General features: G+C 38.3%; 2 protein-coding genes across 2 annotated transcripts; both read right to left on the bottom strand.

Moving 5' to 3' along the window:
- Positions 1-353: 353 nt before the first annotated feature.
- On the bottom strand, positions 354-8,076 carry LOTGIDRAFT_237696 (hypothetical protein; the record flags this gene model as incomplete). The annotated part of the gene is made up of 21 exons (XM_009047672.1): positions 354-541; positions 658-966; positions 1,088-1,189; positions 2,000-2,113; positions 2,316-2,564; positions 2,642-2,710; positions 2,915-3,472; positions 3,701-3,850; positions 4,041-4,092; positions 4,256-4,375; positions 4,598-4,742; positions 4,918-5,082; positions 5,274-5,420; positions 5,556-5,698; positions 5,875-5,952; positions 6,175-6,268; positions 6,455-6,572; positions 6,798-6,948; positions 7,239-7,328; positions 7,556-7,767; positions 7,968-8,076. The coding sequence occupies 21 exons, from the start codon at positions 8,074-8,076 to the stop codon at positions 390-392; spliced, it is 3,327 nt and encodes a 1,108-aa protein (XP_009045920.1). The 3' UTR covers positions 354-389.
- An 899-nt stretch (positions 8,077-8,975) lies between these two features.
- LOTGIDRAFT_237695 (hypothetical protein) lies at positions 8,976-15,700 on the bottom strand. The gene is made up of 7 exons (XM_009047671.1): positions 15,654-15,700; positions 13,455-14,690; positions 12,544-12,612; positions 11,108-11,195; positions 10,786-10,910; positions 10,353-10,493; positions 8,976-10,227 (listed from the first exon to the last, which is right to left on the bottom strand). Exons 2-7 carry the CDS (start codon positions 13,456-13,458, stop codon positions 9,689-9,691), a joined length of 966 nt encoding a protein of 321 aa, XP_009045919.1. The 5' UTR covers positions 13,459-14,690; positions 15,654-15,700; the 3' UTR covers positions 8,976-9,688.
- Between the last annotated feature and the right edge of the window lie 1,027 nt (positions 15,701-16,727).

Raw genomic sequence — 16,727 nt, 5'->3', positions numbered from 1 at the left:
TAAAAACTAAATAAATAAATAAATAAATGTCAAAATTGACCCTTCACGAGATTCGAACCCATAACCATATCTGCGAGGATGTCGTAATGATCACCAGCTGAGCGCGCATCCCACTGAGCTACATGGCGTCTAAAAATAGAGGACACAATTATATATATAATTGTCAGGTTACTAGGTCAACCAAAACACCTGTGTTAGCACGTGAGTTGTGTTCTCGTTTCGATTATCCCCTTTAGAATAAGCTATATCACATTACACTGGATAACCAAAAAACAATACTGGAAGTATCAAAGGTCGTAGAGTAGAAGAGTAGCAAGGTTGCACCAACGCGACCAGTCAGATCATTCCTTTCAGACACAGAAAAATATCTTTATTCAAATAAATTCATATTAACATCCGTTATAAACAGAAAGTAAAAACTCAGATAAACATTGAGACTCGAACTCTTCAGCACCATTTGATTTCCAATTTTTCTTCTCATACTTTGGCTTGAATTTCTTTTTCCGACGTCTCCTCAATGTTTTCTCATATTGAGCTTTTGCTGAAAATGATAAGAAACGCATTTAAAGATTAGGAAGAACAGAGTGGCATTTTAAGGAATCACAAGGAGAAAAGGAATGAGAAGACGGCTTCAATACTGCAGAGAATAAAGTTTACCTTTAGGGCTGATCCATTCCCAATCCGGGGCTGGGGCATCCAAGATACTCTCGCGTTGTATTTCAGTAGTATGCCCATCTGACTCGTCATCAGATGTCATCGGTGTCGTCATTTCCGGTATTGAGGTCATCGCTTCTTCAATTTCAGGAACCAGTTCTATTAAAGTGTCGTCATCCATTGGTACGGAAACAATGTCTTTATCTAGAAGTTTAGTTCCGCCATTTGACTTCTTCAAAGAGAACAAGGGAACACGTGTCTGTGACTTCTCATCTTTTTCATCAAAGAATTCATTAACTTCCCAAGAATGACCTGAAATTAGACTCTTTCTTGATAAGGCTGTTGGTATGAGCAATATAAACAGTTGGAAATCTAATAATCTATATGAAATATATATTAGACGACAGACCACAGCAATGCAAAAAAGTACTACCTTCATTGGATTTATCTCCCTTGATTGTAGCATACTGAAGAAACTCCGGTAATCCAGATTTTAAATACCGTTCATCCTCTTCAGACTTGAACATGTTAACCCCTACATTCATAAAGAAAAAAGGGGTAGCCTAATTCGAAAATTGTTAGGGAGGGGGTAGTCACATTGAGAAAGCGGGTGGTACCTCTCATGATAACCTGCAGTGGCGTTCATAGGCCTTTTAAGATGAAGGGACCAAGAAGGGACCCAGAGTTGTTAAAGGAGGGTTCACATCACATTTCAGAAGTTACTGATAAAAAATTATACGGTGAGGGGGGGGGGGGGGTATGGCCCCCTTAATGTTCCCCTTGATGTGCAGAGCTCACCAACAGCATGCGACTGGGTTTGTCTACACAGCATCCCTTTCGGAGAGTCCACATACTTAATATTGTTTATTTGGTAGACACAAAATTTTGTTTGTTTTTTTTTTATTTGAAAGCTACAATATATGGTTCATAGAATATTCAACACAACTCAAATATAAATACATCGCAGTTCATCGAGGGGGGAAACGAACCTTTACACCACAGGTATTACCAGTTGTGTATGGTTGCGAATAATGAAAGTGGTCATGAGTACCGAACGCAACTCACATCTCACTTGCAGGAAAGATACGTTCGAAACGTATGACCGCTATTCTTATTCCAATCATACACAACTTGTGATCGCTATAGTGTGAGGGCCCCTTTGGGATATTCTTTAATAAGGTTAACAAAATTACATTTATATATATACACAGACTCTCTTAAAAGGATGTAGAGTGGTCCAACCCAATATATCAATGGCTATTCTATCCAAAATTCTTCAAATGGTTCAGTTTAAAATTACTAAAGAGTCCATTTTCATAAAAATTCTTATTCGAATCTCTCTTACTATTGTGAAGCGCTATCTTGGATTGTAAATGCTTCAGGAAACGATCTCTTTGGTTCCAATGAGGTTCATCATCAGCATCTTCTCGTGAAAGTCCCCCAGAAGCCTGTCCATTTTCTGAAATATAAATACATGTACAGATAAGTTTCAGAATGCAAAAAAATTAATATAGCAGTGGCGGGTGTCGCATCCAAAACAGACCACGCTTACTCTTTCCCAAACACCTGATGGTACTTCTCGTTTGAGGAGTCCAGTACTATACAATTATTGCTCACGATTTTGTCATGCTTTGGACGAGATTTTTAGTACACAAACAAACCTCCAGATTCTACTCTATTCCACGAAGAACCATGATCCCTGGGATAAAATGGCTGTCCTTGTAGTCCTCTATTGAAATATGTGTTAAATATAGGAGGCCATCTTTTACCAGCAACACCTGTATCTGTACCGGTCACACCTTTCTGTGGTATGGCGGTCAAACCAAGCTGTTTAGTGGTCGATTGGATAGTAGGATTATTTGGACGAACGAAGCTTGTTGGTTTCGTGAACTTGTCCTCGAAAGAAAGGTCTGGTGCGGATAAATTTGGATCCAATGGATAATTGGGATCCAATGGATAATGCCAATGGACGCTCTGTTTGGGACACCTGGAACCTGATGACGGGTGAGGTCATCGTCTTGATGCTTTGTTATCTCTTCAGAAAAATTGGGTGGACCTGCAAACAAAACATAACAACATCAGAAATACATGTACCAATAGAAAATGAAGCATAAATATAAAAGTTTGAACAGGAACTAAGCAGGACCCATTGAGGTGCTTCGAAAGGGTAAGCGAGACCCGATCTTACCATCGGTCCTTGTCGCAGTATGGTGCTTTGGTCGACCAATTCTACGAGATTTATGTTCAGTAGCTTACGAACCTAGATAAGGTGGTATCAGTTGAGTTGGTGTTTCACCCCGCGGATTGTAGCTGTTGGTGGTCTGGTCTGGAATCAAGGGCGACCATGTCGAATCTTGACCATAATTAGGGACACCGTATAACCAGTTATAGTTATTTCCTGGTCTGGCAAATAGATTCTCTTGCGTCACAGTATTCCAATATGGCGGGTTTGTTCCAGACGTAACTATTCTGACGTCATACTGTGTTGTCATAGAACCAGACATGGTTGTGACGTCACCTAAATAAGATGGTGTTACTCCCTGGTTGAGATTTGTTACTGGAGTACCAAAAGATAACGGTGTCGTCGTTTTTGCTGGAATGGGAGACGATAAAGCGGAATTTGCGGTTGTTGGATAAGTCATTGGCGCAATGGTGGTCGTTGAAGTTGGTGTAGACATCGTAGTTGTGGTACGAACTGGTCTAGTCGGAAACGGGACCTCAGAACAGGTTTCACAGCACTCCGACAACCGCCTTGTTTCGTTGTATTCGTTACAGAGTTCTTTGAAACAGTCGGCATCTCGATCACCATACTCACACCCTGAATGAAAAAGAAGCTTAAAATGGAATGGCGGACCAGTTTAACAGTTCACTCGACAAAACAGTTTAGGTAGTTTGGAAAGTCCATGGGGGACAAAATGTGCCTTGACATTGAAAGCTTCGGTTGATTAGGTGACAAGCACAAAGGAGTGGTAAAACATCCAGAACATGCATGGTTTTACTGGAGTTTTGTAAGAATAACTAAGACCACGAAGCTCAGTGAACCAACCTGGTACATTGGTGTATTTATAGAAGCAAGAATCACAGCAGTTGAGCTGGAATTGTCGGTCATAACATTCCCATGGTGACGTCATCACCACATCAGCGCATGTATCGTTACTCCACACAGATGCTGGTACATCATAAAATGGACAGTTATCTGAAAGAAAAACTTAAATGGGATAAACAATGCGGTCATATTGATAACAAGAGCTCACTTGGCTGACCACACAAGATCTTTATACAGGTTAATCGAGGATTTAGACGCCAACCGTATGCTCAACCAGCAAGGAAATAGTTGAGGATTTGACAATAGAAGAAGTTAATGAATATATGTGATAGAATCTTACCAGCTGGTCTGTTGATGGAGAATTCCTCGACACAAAGACCGTTTAAACACCACTGAAACAAAAAGAGCTCCACTACATTATCTTTTGTGAAAGGTGTCATAAGCGAGTAGAGAAGATACCGATGCTTTCTGTGATAAATTACAAAACAAAAGCCACAATTTGCAGAACTTCGTTAACATGATCGACCTTCTATTAATATACTTATAAACCAATACCTTCTGATGTCCACAAGGAGTTCCATCAGCTGGTAATATCTTGGAACACTTTCCCAGTTCATTGTTAAAACAAAACATCCCTTGGCTACAGATGTTGGTGAAGTCACCGTTATGGCGATCCTGAAATGGACGTATGAATCAAATCTTCATGCTCTTATGAAACATGTCTTATGAAGCACACGTCTCGGAACAGCGAACGCTTTGAAAATGTGAATCGTAGTATCAAGAGACAGAGCGTCCTGTCTCGTATGCTAAGCCTTAACTGGCCTGATGCATCAAGCGTCGTGTTTGAACAGCAGAAATAGAACAGCATGGTGTTTTTGATATCAAATTGTTTCTCACCCTGCATACATAAGAAGCATCGCCATTACTGTTCTGACACTGTACATCAGCAGTGAAAACTTCTCCTGGCTGATGTACCAGATATCCTGAAATTTCTCTCATATCATTCACAGCATTCTTCTTTTTCAGGCATGTCCATCCAGAGCTGGAGAAATGTAAAAAACATCTAGCATGATCATCAGGCCTTAATATGCTGCTTTGTGGTTCTAGAAATGCAATTACATCATGTCCAGTAATGGCGGCCTTGCATGATTCCTCTTCCGGAAACAAGAAGCAATTTATTGACAAGTTTTGTCCAGTTATAAAAACAAACTTCCTACCTTTCCAGGGAAAAAATAAATTCCTTAAAGTACTGGATACTACATTTCGAGAATCTGTAAGGGTTGACTGACTTGCTTTTACTAGGGAACCGGAAACGTGACGTCATGATGTACAGCTGGAAAGAAAGGCAAGTGTTCTCGTCCATATCATGTCGAGCTCCGAGGCTGAAAGGGGATGAAATGAATCCTTTAATGTTATAACGAAATCATACTACTAATGTTCACAAAGAATGGGGCAAAATAATCATGATCAAAACATCAGTTTACGTCAACGTCCACACAGCCAGGTCAGTTAACGTCAACACGGAGACGTCAGACGTCCTGAAACCTTCTATTAATCAAAACAAATAGCTGACCTGTGTCCAAGTTCATGAGCAGCGATGGAGATGACTCTAAACTCGTAATACTCTTCCACAATCGAGAAGAAATACTCATGGTTACAGATGGACTTAAGATAGGCCAGACCAGCGTTAGATGTAGAGCCTCCGTAGGTCAAATTGAAACTGAAATGGATGAAAACATGGTTCTTGAACTGGCAATTCTTCAACAATGGCGTCAATGGATAGATAATACAATCAAACCAATGCAAAAGTTTACAGCCTGAGTGAGAATGATTAGAAACATTTTGTAGAACTTACCCTGTAAAAAGCATCACATGATCACTGGGAGGAAGTGACGTCATGTTACTAAGAACCCAGTTCCGGAAAGACTCCAAAGCTTCTGATGACTCTACCAGATCTCCTGGTAGTGAGTTGTTCTGCAGGTAAGATTCGTGCGAGTCCTGAAAAAGATAATGTATTAACATCTCAGATAGCTTTTAATAGTCTTAGTTCGCTTTTTACTTTGGTGTTGATGAACACAGCCTTATGGAGTATAAAATTAATAAACCAAGTACTAACCAGAAACCCGAAATTGTCCCTAACTCTATCTGAGAAAGAACGTCACAACTCTACTTACATCAAAGATAAGGATACCAGCAAATGTAACATCAATCTGTAAGTCGGGTTCTTCAATTGAAGCATATCGTACATCAATCTGCAAAGGAGAATAAAGTCTTACATTCTGAAGAACGGCCTCCTTGACTCGTCCCACTAATATAAATACAAACTATACTGGCTGATAGTGTTCCTTAAACCATTCACAGAAACGAACCCAGTACAAGTCAGACTACGTCTTGTAATGAAGCCACATGGTACACCACGGTTATAAGGACATGCTATATGGACTACATAGAACTGATATTGATAGAGCACCCACCCCATTCAGTACAAATGTATAATACTGCTTGATAGTCTCGATCGTTTTGTCTCGTCTCCGTTTAGGATCAGCTTCTTCTATTCCATTATACCATCTAGAAAAACAAAAGCAATAAGGTAATGGTCTAATATGCATGTGCATTTCGATTTATACTACTAACGTTATCAGGCATCGGACTTCTGATGCAGAAATACCACGGTACAATACCACAATAACAACACAGTTTGAATAATGAAACAAAAAAGAAGAAAATATCGAAGGTCGTACGTGCAAGACTTACGTTTTGTAAATAGCATTGTCGACTACCATCAATAACTCGACTGTGTACAGAGAACTATCAATACTAGCTTGACGTTTATATCTTTCTATTGTATTGTCTAATGGCATCTCATAACTCCCTGTAATTCACGGAGAGAAACTTCTTAAATCAAACACTATAGGTCCATGTGAGACTGGTGAAAACACGAGTTGTATTAAAAATCTACCAATATTCACTCCTTAGGAAGATAAGGAAGACGCGAAAGATGTCACTGCATGGGCCAGACATTTGAATGCGCAATCGAGATCTAGCAAGATGTCTTCCTCGGGAAAATTAGAGAGAAGCTAGCTGAAGACTCTCTTACCAAATTTGATGATGTCATCCTTTAGATTAAGATGTTCATTCAGTAAGCTGATTGTATGGTTCAACACAAAATCAAAACCAGAACCGGTTTCTTTACCAGGTTTAACAGGCTCGATACTGTATTGGTTGTCAGACATATAGTAGGTACCCATCTGAAATTCAATGGTAGTTTAAGCCAAACATCTCTGCATCCTTTATGATAAGGCCTATGATGAATGGGGATCTTTTTCTCTGGAGTAACAGATCGACTACGTCCAATCATTTCCATTTTATGGGGTCATTAAATACCAATCTAATGCTCTTTGTCCAAATCTTACTAGTGGCTTCTCGAAAACTCATTTCTTGGGAATGTATAGCTCATGATTGGACTTGAGCAACATAACCTTGGGATAAGCTTGGAGTAATGACTGGGCATTACTCCAAGGTATAAGGTGCTTCTTACCAGTTCATACTTGCTGTTCGGTTGCTCTGGTCGCCTCACCATTATAGAGGCACCTTTAGTTACATCCTGGTAGAACGCCACATCCTTCGACTGGAAGCAGAGAAGATTAAAATAAAACTGTCCATTTGTATTTGAATTACTTGAGAATGGTACAGATTGCTGCAGAAGCTGGCACAGTATTACGGATGTAAAGGACAGTTCAGAAAAGCTGTTATTTTGGGGTGGTACGATTTGAGTTTGTATGGCATGTATAGGACTAAAACAAGCTTAACTCAGCGGACAGCATCATTTCAAAATGACAAAGTGGTACACCTTACCGTCTGTTTGGTCGAATCCCTGCGCACAGCTTCCCCATCACGATGTAGGAATACAGGTGTATCACTACCCACGTTCTGATTCTTCTGTAAATTGAGGGAAACCTGATCACCGCCATATTGGAAGTTAAAGTTAAGGGTCCCTGGTAGATGGCGGTCTGACCGTTTGGTTCTTTCACTGTTTATAGCAGATACCAGGTTGACTTTAACTGTTTCTGAAAGAACAAAGGGACTCGTTTGTTTGGTTTTACCTGTCTTTGTATCCTGAAGATGGCGTATATAAGAATCGTCGTTATTGTTACATTCCATTGTTACATACTTGTAACTCGTGTTTAAGAAATAAAGTGATTGTCATCCATACGACTCATAATCCATTCGTGTTGATAACTTTATGCCTATCAAACAGTACAACTACCTTTGCTTTGAACTCCAGAGCTCCTGAACAACTGTACAGAGCTAACGGTAGTATATCCCATTGAAAATACCAGTACACTTATAACCAGACAGCCAGAGAACAGGGCCATTATGACAACTAATATTCCTGATGCTATTTCCTTTGAATAATGGCTACAAATATTCCTATGTATATGTCCACATAAAAATATATGTAGAATCTACCACCCTCAATCCCATAAGACGCTCTTTCTTGTGGAAGTAAACGAGGCTTTGGTTGTAAAGGATTTTACTTATACCTTTAACATGTGAACGTCCAAACTGAAATTCCTAACCGATTCCAGAATGACAATGCATCCTTTTAATTGGCAGTTCGTTGAGAAAGGAGCCAATGGTGTATCGGGGTGTTGAAACTTCGATTCTTATTGAACATGAACTCCATTTTCTAAACGTAATTGTTTTTTCCTGGTGACAATAGCATCATGAAGGGATCCATTGTTTTCAAGATGTCAACTGTCAGCCATATTGGCGGCCATCTTGAAATCTGATATCTGAACATGGAGGGAAGATGAAAGGGGACATGACTGTATTTATATTGACCCTGTTAGACGTCAATAAAAATAAGAATGTCGAAGGTTATCGATGTAGCCATTTCATGAATTATACTCAAAAAAAGCAATATAGATAATAAGATGTATTAGGCATACGCATTTTTCGGACAGAATATAAAGGAAGTGTTAATGACGACTTCTTCGTCAGCAGACTCTAAATATTAATTGTTTTTTTATGAAATGAACCTGCAATACGCGAACTCCTAAACAGTGAGTGCGAAAAACCAACCCTTACAATTTAACAAAATCAAACGTTACCTGCTTGGAAACAGCAAGAGACATCTTCCCTCCCTGACTTGCACGATGATATTTGCAAACATAAACATTGTAGGGTGCGTTCGTTATGTTATACACATGTAAACTCGAGTGCGACACGAACAGTAGATTCGTGTTCTTTTGTGAGTAAATAACAAAAAGGATTTCGATATAAAAAATGTTTTAATAAAGGGTAAAATATATAATTTGCGTAGTAAAAAGTAAAAATTTGTGAATAAAATTGTATATTAGGACTATGGCATTTAATGTCTGGGTTCTCATTAGAGTTACGTCCCATTTCCTTGAAAATTTTTCATTCTTTTAATGGCGTTACTTCCCGTCATCACAAATTACTCTACAACTCCGTTTCACTTCACTTTTTCACTTACTATCCAACATCAATTCATCAACGTATATAATACATGATTAACATGTAATTGCTTTGAGCTCTTGGTTCAAAAACCAATTTAAATAGAGTTTTTCTGATGATGCAGTCTTTACACTATTGAACCATGTCAAGCTATTACGAACTTCGTAATAGTTAGGCATTGTGAAGATGATACCAAACACGCTCTGACAAATCAAAGCCCAGGACAAATGAGATCAGTGCAGTAACAGTTTGTACACAACTGCACACTTATTAAAGGCTCTTATGACACTGAATTTGTGATTGTAGCGAATACAAGTCCTAAAATAAGTAACCAATCCAGTGGATATAGCGCAAGTGGTTGTTCCTCCGTGGGCACTGCACAATAATGAATCCTTGAAATGGGTCTAGTAATGGTCGCTGGTAATTAAAACACAATGTATGTATGCACATAATGGATTTGTTCGTAGCCGACGTCGTTATCAAAGGTATCACTGAATAAGTGCTTGTCTACGATGGCAAAGACATACTTCGATGGATTCGCGCTCGCTCTTCTGTACTCTCTTCATAAGCAGGCGGAGCTTCACCTAGCACTGTACTGGAATCATCCTCGTCACTCCGCACCGAATCATAAGACGGAGGCGCAATACGTAAATTATGAACGTTCAAAACCATTGAAAATCCTCGAGAATTTCGGTCGCTTGCTTCCGATGCGTAATCCGGAGGCAGAAGACTTGGTGTGGCGTCTTCCGGAACGTTGGAAGACGTCGAGTCATCAGGTACGATAAGACCCGTCGCAGAACGCTGCACTCTCGTTCCGTTTTCTATCGAAACTATTGTCTGTCCGGTTGATTGCGAAATACTGTACATTACAGACGTTAGTGTGCGACGTCGTAAGGACGGACGACGGAAGCTTGTGGATTTGCGAGCTGTTCGGAGGAAGTAATTTCCAGCGGCGAACAATAAAAAAGTACTTAAGATGCCTAGAACGGAACATATCACAGCTTTAGTGGAGAAGGTAAATTCGTCTGATTGTTGAGCTGATACACCTGAAAGAAATTGAAAAATGTAATACTGCCCAATTGGGGTCTTCAAAGAGGGGGCTGGAGGAGCAAGCCCCTCACACAAGGTATCTTTTGATTTTAAAAGGACGTTAAAAGGAGACGTTACTTACTTTTATATTGTATTTTGAAACCACGAAAGGGTTTGGACGAATCTGATTTGAATTTGACGTAAATTGTTCTTCCTGTGGATTTGAAAACTGGTTTACTTCCACCACAAAACATTCCAATACGTAAATAAGAATCGGAGGGACCTGCAAGTAAAATATTTATAATGTTTTAAATGTAAGTAATAGAAAATAAAACTGTGAGCTAACTGTACCTCTAGTGTAATCAAGAAAGGTGCGTATTATACAATGGTGCGCATTGTATACAGGTTTGTACGGTATACGACCATCCTGGAATTCAATGCAGTTTTAAATAAGGATTTAGAAACACATTTAGGGGGATTATGATTGATTAGAGAGCTAAAGGCACTGCAGCTGAATATTAAAAGGCCTCGATCACACTTGGATAGTGCATTAATTCAATAACTCGTGAACTTACCGTCATAAATACGGACGTAATCATGTTGACAGTTTCTACCATATTCTATCTCTGAGTCGAGCACACTGACTGACACCACATCCCCTTTATTCTGGGCCATTATAGACCAATAATGGACCACTGATCTAAAATAGAAAAACAAATTTCAAAGGATTGGGATTGAATGGAGTTTTACGCCTTATTTAGGTCCACGGTGCTAAATGAGTTATTTGCCCATATGTTGCTTTGGATTTCGGGTTTCGTCTTGCGGTTAGGATTGTTACTACTTGGTTTATTAATACAATGAATTGCAATGGAATAAAGGACAACTCTGTTCACTTACGTGGGATAGAGACCCGGATAGTTCTGTGAGGTAAAAACAGCAGGATGTGAAGTCGCTGTTAGGTTTGTTAACGAATATGCCAATGTACCTGAAAGGAAAGTTAATAGCATATATACCATAAGACTTGGAACTGTATTATTTGAGTTGTGTTTGCTGGGGTGAGGGGTTGTTTCATGGGGGATGGGGGCTTGGGGCTACTGTCAGTTGAATCGTTAATACGATACTTGGTAAACTTCACAGGATTTGAAAATGTTTACCTTGTAAAGTATCTTACCCAACTCTCTTGAAAGTGTCATACATTATAATTGGGGCAGTCAATATTAAAATAGAGAGCTCAAGATACATTACAGCAAACAATGGACATATCAACATTCGATAGAGAGCTTTAAATAGTTCATAAGTACATTAAATATAGAGAGCTGTAAATAGTAATGGAGTGTCATCTAATGGGCATAAACAACTGAACAGCGAAAACTTCGGGCATACAAAGGCATTCAATATATATTGATAGAGAGCTTTAGATTACTGTATCAATATTCAAAGAGAGCTTTAGATAAAATGTACTAACACTGATTAGATAACAAGGCAATGGTGATTATGTAAACAATTACACAATGTTTACACACATGTAAACAATTTGTTTACACTCATTTCATTAGATTGGTATGTGATGTGTATGTTTGGTCAAGAATGGTGTTAAATGAATAACGTTTACGCAACGAGTGTGATACTTTGAACGTTTGCTAAACAACTATAAAGGCTACATGAGAGTTAATATTTTATACTGCATGCAGGTCCTCTGGAAGAAGATGGGGTTGGGGAGATCAAAGCATGACCAAATCATAAAAAATACTTTATCAAATCCAGTTTCCACAAGTTGAATGAAAATATCAAGCTAAAATCATGCACTGTATATCAGGTAGAGGTACTCAGTTGCAAGTGGGATCAAGTGTATCGTAGATTTTTAAGATGCTCTGATGAATTCTCGTCAAATGCATATCTCTGACACATTTAAATGGACATTTGATTGACTTGCACTTCATAAAAACTGATACTTCGACCCTTGTCGTTTAAGGGGTTAACTTCGTTTTGTTGTCCAGGACAGCGAAAGGGTTAATAACCTTCTGGCTTTAGAAGGGGATTGTTTACCAACATAGCGAACACCCAGGGGTCGTCCATTGTTCTTTTTACGAGTCGCTCATTCAAAAGGGGTTTTAACAACCTTATCCATTGTTCAGTTCGTTAAGCAAATTATAGGGGTCACATTTTCTAAGTGCATTTGATTGACATACACGTTACTTTACTATTTGAAATCTTGATAAGAGCGATTGATCGAAATCTGGTCGATTTGTTTCGCGAATTACCAGACCCACTGACGGTGCAAATGATGATACACACTGAAGCCACTTTAATGGAAAAAATAAAAGAGATCCTACCTTTCGTTAAAAGGAAACAGCTGAGTAGAATCCTCTTCACGTACCATACTGACATATCCCTCGAGTTCTCTGTAATATAAGATATTCCAAGAAATGACAGAGTTTTACGTCCTGGTAGACCTTAAATCAAATGCCAAAACATATAAAAAATGCTATCTGAAACCCACATGGACGAATTAACCACGTGTCCCCTTGGGGTAAATCTGGACTGACAAGCTAATAATCTAAGTATTAATTGATATATCCTTCATTGGTATCAGTATCAGTCGTTCGGTCAACCGTGTCATTGATATATAATTAAAAAGACGGATTTATACATCCTTCTGTTTTGAAATTTATTGGGCTAGTTTTACACCCCGATCTCAATGCCTTAAAGAAGAGATAACAGATTTGCTTAAACATACAAACATGTAATTGATATGTTATGAAAAGGGTGGAGTGTTACGTCATATTCGTCATGATTTGTTAAGGATTAAGGTCGAAACGTTGCTTTTTGATGAGATAATCATACGTAATACTTTTTTATGACCCGCGGATACCTTCCGGTTTGCATGAAAAATCAATTGATTGTTGTATGATGAACAAGAGGATAATTGTCGAAACGTTGTCAGAAGATCGATGATAAATCTGTATTGGTGATTGGGAGTGATTGATCAGCACCTTAAGGGGTTAAATGACACGACAGGGTTATCGGGATAATTGGGGTTAAGGAAGGTATGGCAGATTTGAAAAATTTGAAAAAAAATACCAATCTAAATAAATTTGCATCTGTGAAAGGTATTCGCCAGGGTTCTGTGCTTTACCCTACTCTATTACGTTTATGTGCTTTCGATTTTGGCCAAAATGTAATGCACTGATGAAAGATTTCGAGAACAGAACCAAAATAGAGACCAACTGGACCATCTACTTACCCATGTTTATCTCCTTCTTAATAACGATCCATCAACAAAATCCACACGATGTTTTCAGTAGCAACCACCAAATGAATATCCATGGAACTCCAGCTCCAAGTCTGACCATAAAATCTTGTGATATTGTCTTTGAATTCTGCTGATGACGAAAAATAAAAGAAATTTTGCTGACTTCACTTCGGACACGCATTTACTTCAACACCTTTATTATCAAAAGATTGCACTCGTGTGTTTCAGATGACGCATGAATTTGAACTTTAATGTTCCGCTAACCTACATACCTACACCCATTCGGGTGCAAAACGATTTGCAACTAGAACGCTCTTAACAAGCCTGGGAAATCACAACTCAACTCGGGCTAGCAATAATCAGCTTCGATGCACAGCAATGGCGAGTAACACACTGCGTTTTCCAAAGGCAAAAACCGCTTCAGAACAATATGATGGGGCACCTGTTGTATATTAGGATTGAGAATTCAGCTTTGGCTTCATACAGTGGACATATCTATGGCAGTTAGATTCAACATAACGATTCTTCGTATACTCACTGAGTTCCCTTCATTGAGCACAGTATAATCAAACGCAGCCAGTCTAAACCACAAATACAGAATTAAAATCCAATTAAAATGCAATACTATGATCACTGTCTACATACAGGTATCGCAATATATCCAGGCTTTATTTTCAATAGTAACTTGCTTAATTAAAACAAGCTAATAAAACTAAATTCGAGATTTTCGGTCAGTCCTTTCGAAAATATTCCAACAATGCACAATGACCTTTTCAGCCACGATCAAGAGAACTGAATTATACACATGACGATTATTCTTGTGATTTGAACAGTCAATAAATCTATCTGATAAGACGAGTAGTCCTCTATCTATATTTCCTTATTAAATATATACGATGACCCACTTTTCTGTGTCCTATTTGGGCACGTCTCCCTTACACGGTCATGGTGCAAATTAGATGTCAAATGCAGCAAAGTCGTTTGTCTATACCCTTTTCCTTCCTTCTTCAAAAATCAGAGACGGTTATGGAACCAAACGAAGTCAAAAAGCTCGCAGCACTTTCACATATGTTTCATCGATAACTCAGTAGATCACTAGATAGGGATACACTGTAATGCACCTCTGGTTTTTCAAACACTTCTGATGGTAACTGCGGGGACACAATCACATGGTGTCCTCCTATATTGCGACACTGATCTCTGTCATCTTTATTTATCCACCCAGCTCTAAAACGAAAAAGAATAACAATTGTAAAACAAAAATGAAATCTAAACAGAAAATGCAAACTAAAATATAATTTGAACACGTTTCTCACTATTCATTCATAACAAACCAAACTTAATATTTCTTCAAAAAGATACAAAAAAAAATCATTGAATTTCATGATCGACTGACTGATATAAAATCAAGCAAGATATAGAATAATAGTTTTTAACATAGATGTGAGAGAAGATCAGAGCTATTTTAAACGTTTTCACAAGGTTTTCAACTTCCGTAATATCTCTCAGCTTATTTCCTCAACGTTTGTTCGATTCTTTACAATTAATGAAGTGAATAGTTTGTTTACATATTTTCTGGATAAATACACATTCGAAAATAAAATCGACATAAATGTATCAAATCATTATTGGTAACTATTTGGACCCTGCAGAAGGAGTGGAATAGGGGTAAAAAACGAGGCATCGAATGATCCAGAATGATATAGACTGCTAAATAAATGTATGTCAATAAAATCGTAACTTGAATTTGGCGTAAGACAGGGTTCCGTTTTTTGTCCTTGTCTTTTACTGTTATGTGCTCTGTATATTAGTTAAGCCTCAAACTTAATGCTTTGGTATCATGGAATGGGATGTCGGAGATCATGGTGTCATCCATAAAACCTATAACCAGTCTGTGCATTGCAGTTTCAAGTCCAACCTTTTCTTCACTTACAAATCATGACAAACTGATTTTAAATAGGGCCACGTTCGAGTCAATAAAAGAATTCGGCCTTGATATTGTTAAACTTGATTTGGTCACGTCAATCTAATATAACTGCACTTGAGAGCGAGAGTCTTACCAGAATGTTGTAAATACCTACAAAGACACCTAAACGATAAAAGTTGCTTACCTTTTTAAAACTTTTACTGGACAGAAGATTATTTTATGACAAACGAAAGATTTTATCAATTTTAAAAACAAAGGCTCACCTTGATTTTACCTCGGTTAAAGTCAAATCGCGGCCATCAACAACACACGAAACGACGCACTGTCCATATCAAAATACAATGATCGGGTCCATTAATATACGGATATAACACTGACCAATTATAAAGCATGGCTGGATGATCATCGCGATTTTATGCTCGAATGATCAAGTCACTTGGTTATTATGATCTCAGTAACGTCAATATCAACACACAAGGCATGGCACAGGGCTCAACTTGATTAGTGGGTTGGTATCCCTTCCCAGGGACGGAGATTTTTCTTTAAACATATGCTCTCCTGCATTTTTTCTGGGGTTGGGGTCTCTTGGATTCCCAAGAACCGAAACGTGGACAGCTGTGGCTGAGTATCTAAGTCAGCAATTTCTAATATAGACCACATACCAACAGCTTGAGATCATGGACCATAATTATCGCTTGATGATTCCGGACATTGGTGGTCAATTGACCGATACAACGAACTTGTTGACTTCAGATTTGTTTTGAGGACATTTTCGTAAACACTTTCTGCTCCGTTGATTTTCGACACGTGCGTTACGTTAACGTCAAGGCTTGCTAAGATCAACGGACTCTTTCGACCAAGGAGGTCCAAATAGGCTAATATTTTATAGCCCAATCTCAACCCCCCTCAAATTGTTCCATTAGATGGGCAATTCTACAATGGATTATCGATAATCTCAAAAGACTTCAAATTTCATCGGAATTTATAAAGGCCGAAGCCATCTAGAAAAATTGAAATGGCTAATTAACTCTAATGTACCTTATAAAATATCTAAAGATTTATGTTTTAAAGTTAATCGTTTGTTTTCTTATATCGTGATATGTCAACAGATTTAACCCTTTAATAACCCAGAAATCCTCTTGTTATTTCGCACCTGTTTTTACCATAACCCTTTATCAGTTAATTAATAAATAGTCGTCCATTGTTTTAATTTTAACCCGTCATTAATAAACTTTGACCTTTTAAATAAATGATATTTTGAATGAAAAATAATTGACTTTTGTTGCTTAAGATAAGATTGTGATCTTGCTCATTATATGTTGATCAAGTAGAGCCGA

The sequence above is a fragment of the Lottia gigantea genome (genome assembly GCF_000327385.1).
Source record: "Lottia gigantea unplaced genomic scaffold LOTGIsca_115, whole genome shotgun sequence".
NCBI classification, from domain to species: domain Eukaryota; kingdom Metazoa; phylum Mollusca; class Gastropoda; family Lottiidae; genus Lottia; species Lottia gigantea.
Note: the sequence above shows the minus strand (reverse complement) of the source record. Positions and strands in the feature narration are given on the sequence as shown.

What these genes read in the sequence shown, in the direction of transcription:
- LOTGIDRAFT_237695 (XM_009047671.1), bottom strand. An exon ending in CTGTTTCCTTTTAACGAAAG is followed by an intron (nt 11,196 to 12,543) that starts GTAGGATCTCTT and finishes CTTTCCTTTCAG; the next exon opens with GTACATTGGCATATTCGTTA. An exon ending in TTACGTCCGTATTTATGACG is followed by an intron (nt 10,494 to 10,785) that starts GTAAGTTCACGA and finishes TTTTACTTGCAG; the next exon opens with GTCCCTCCGATTCTTATTTA.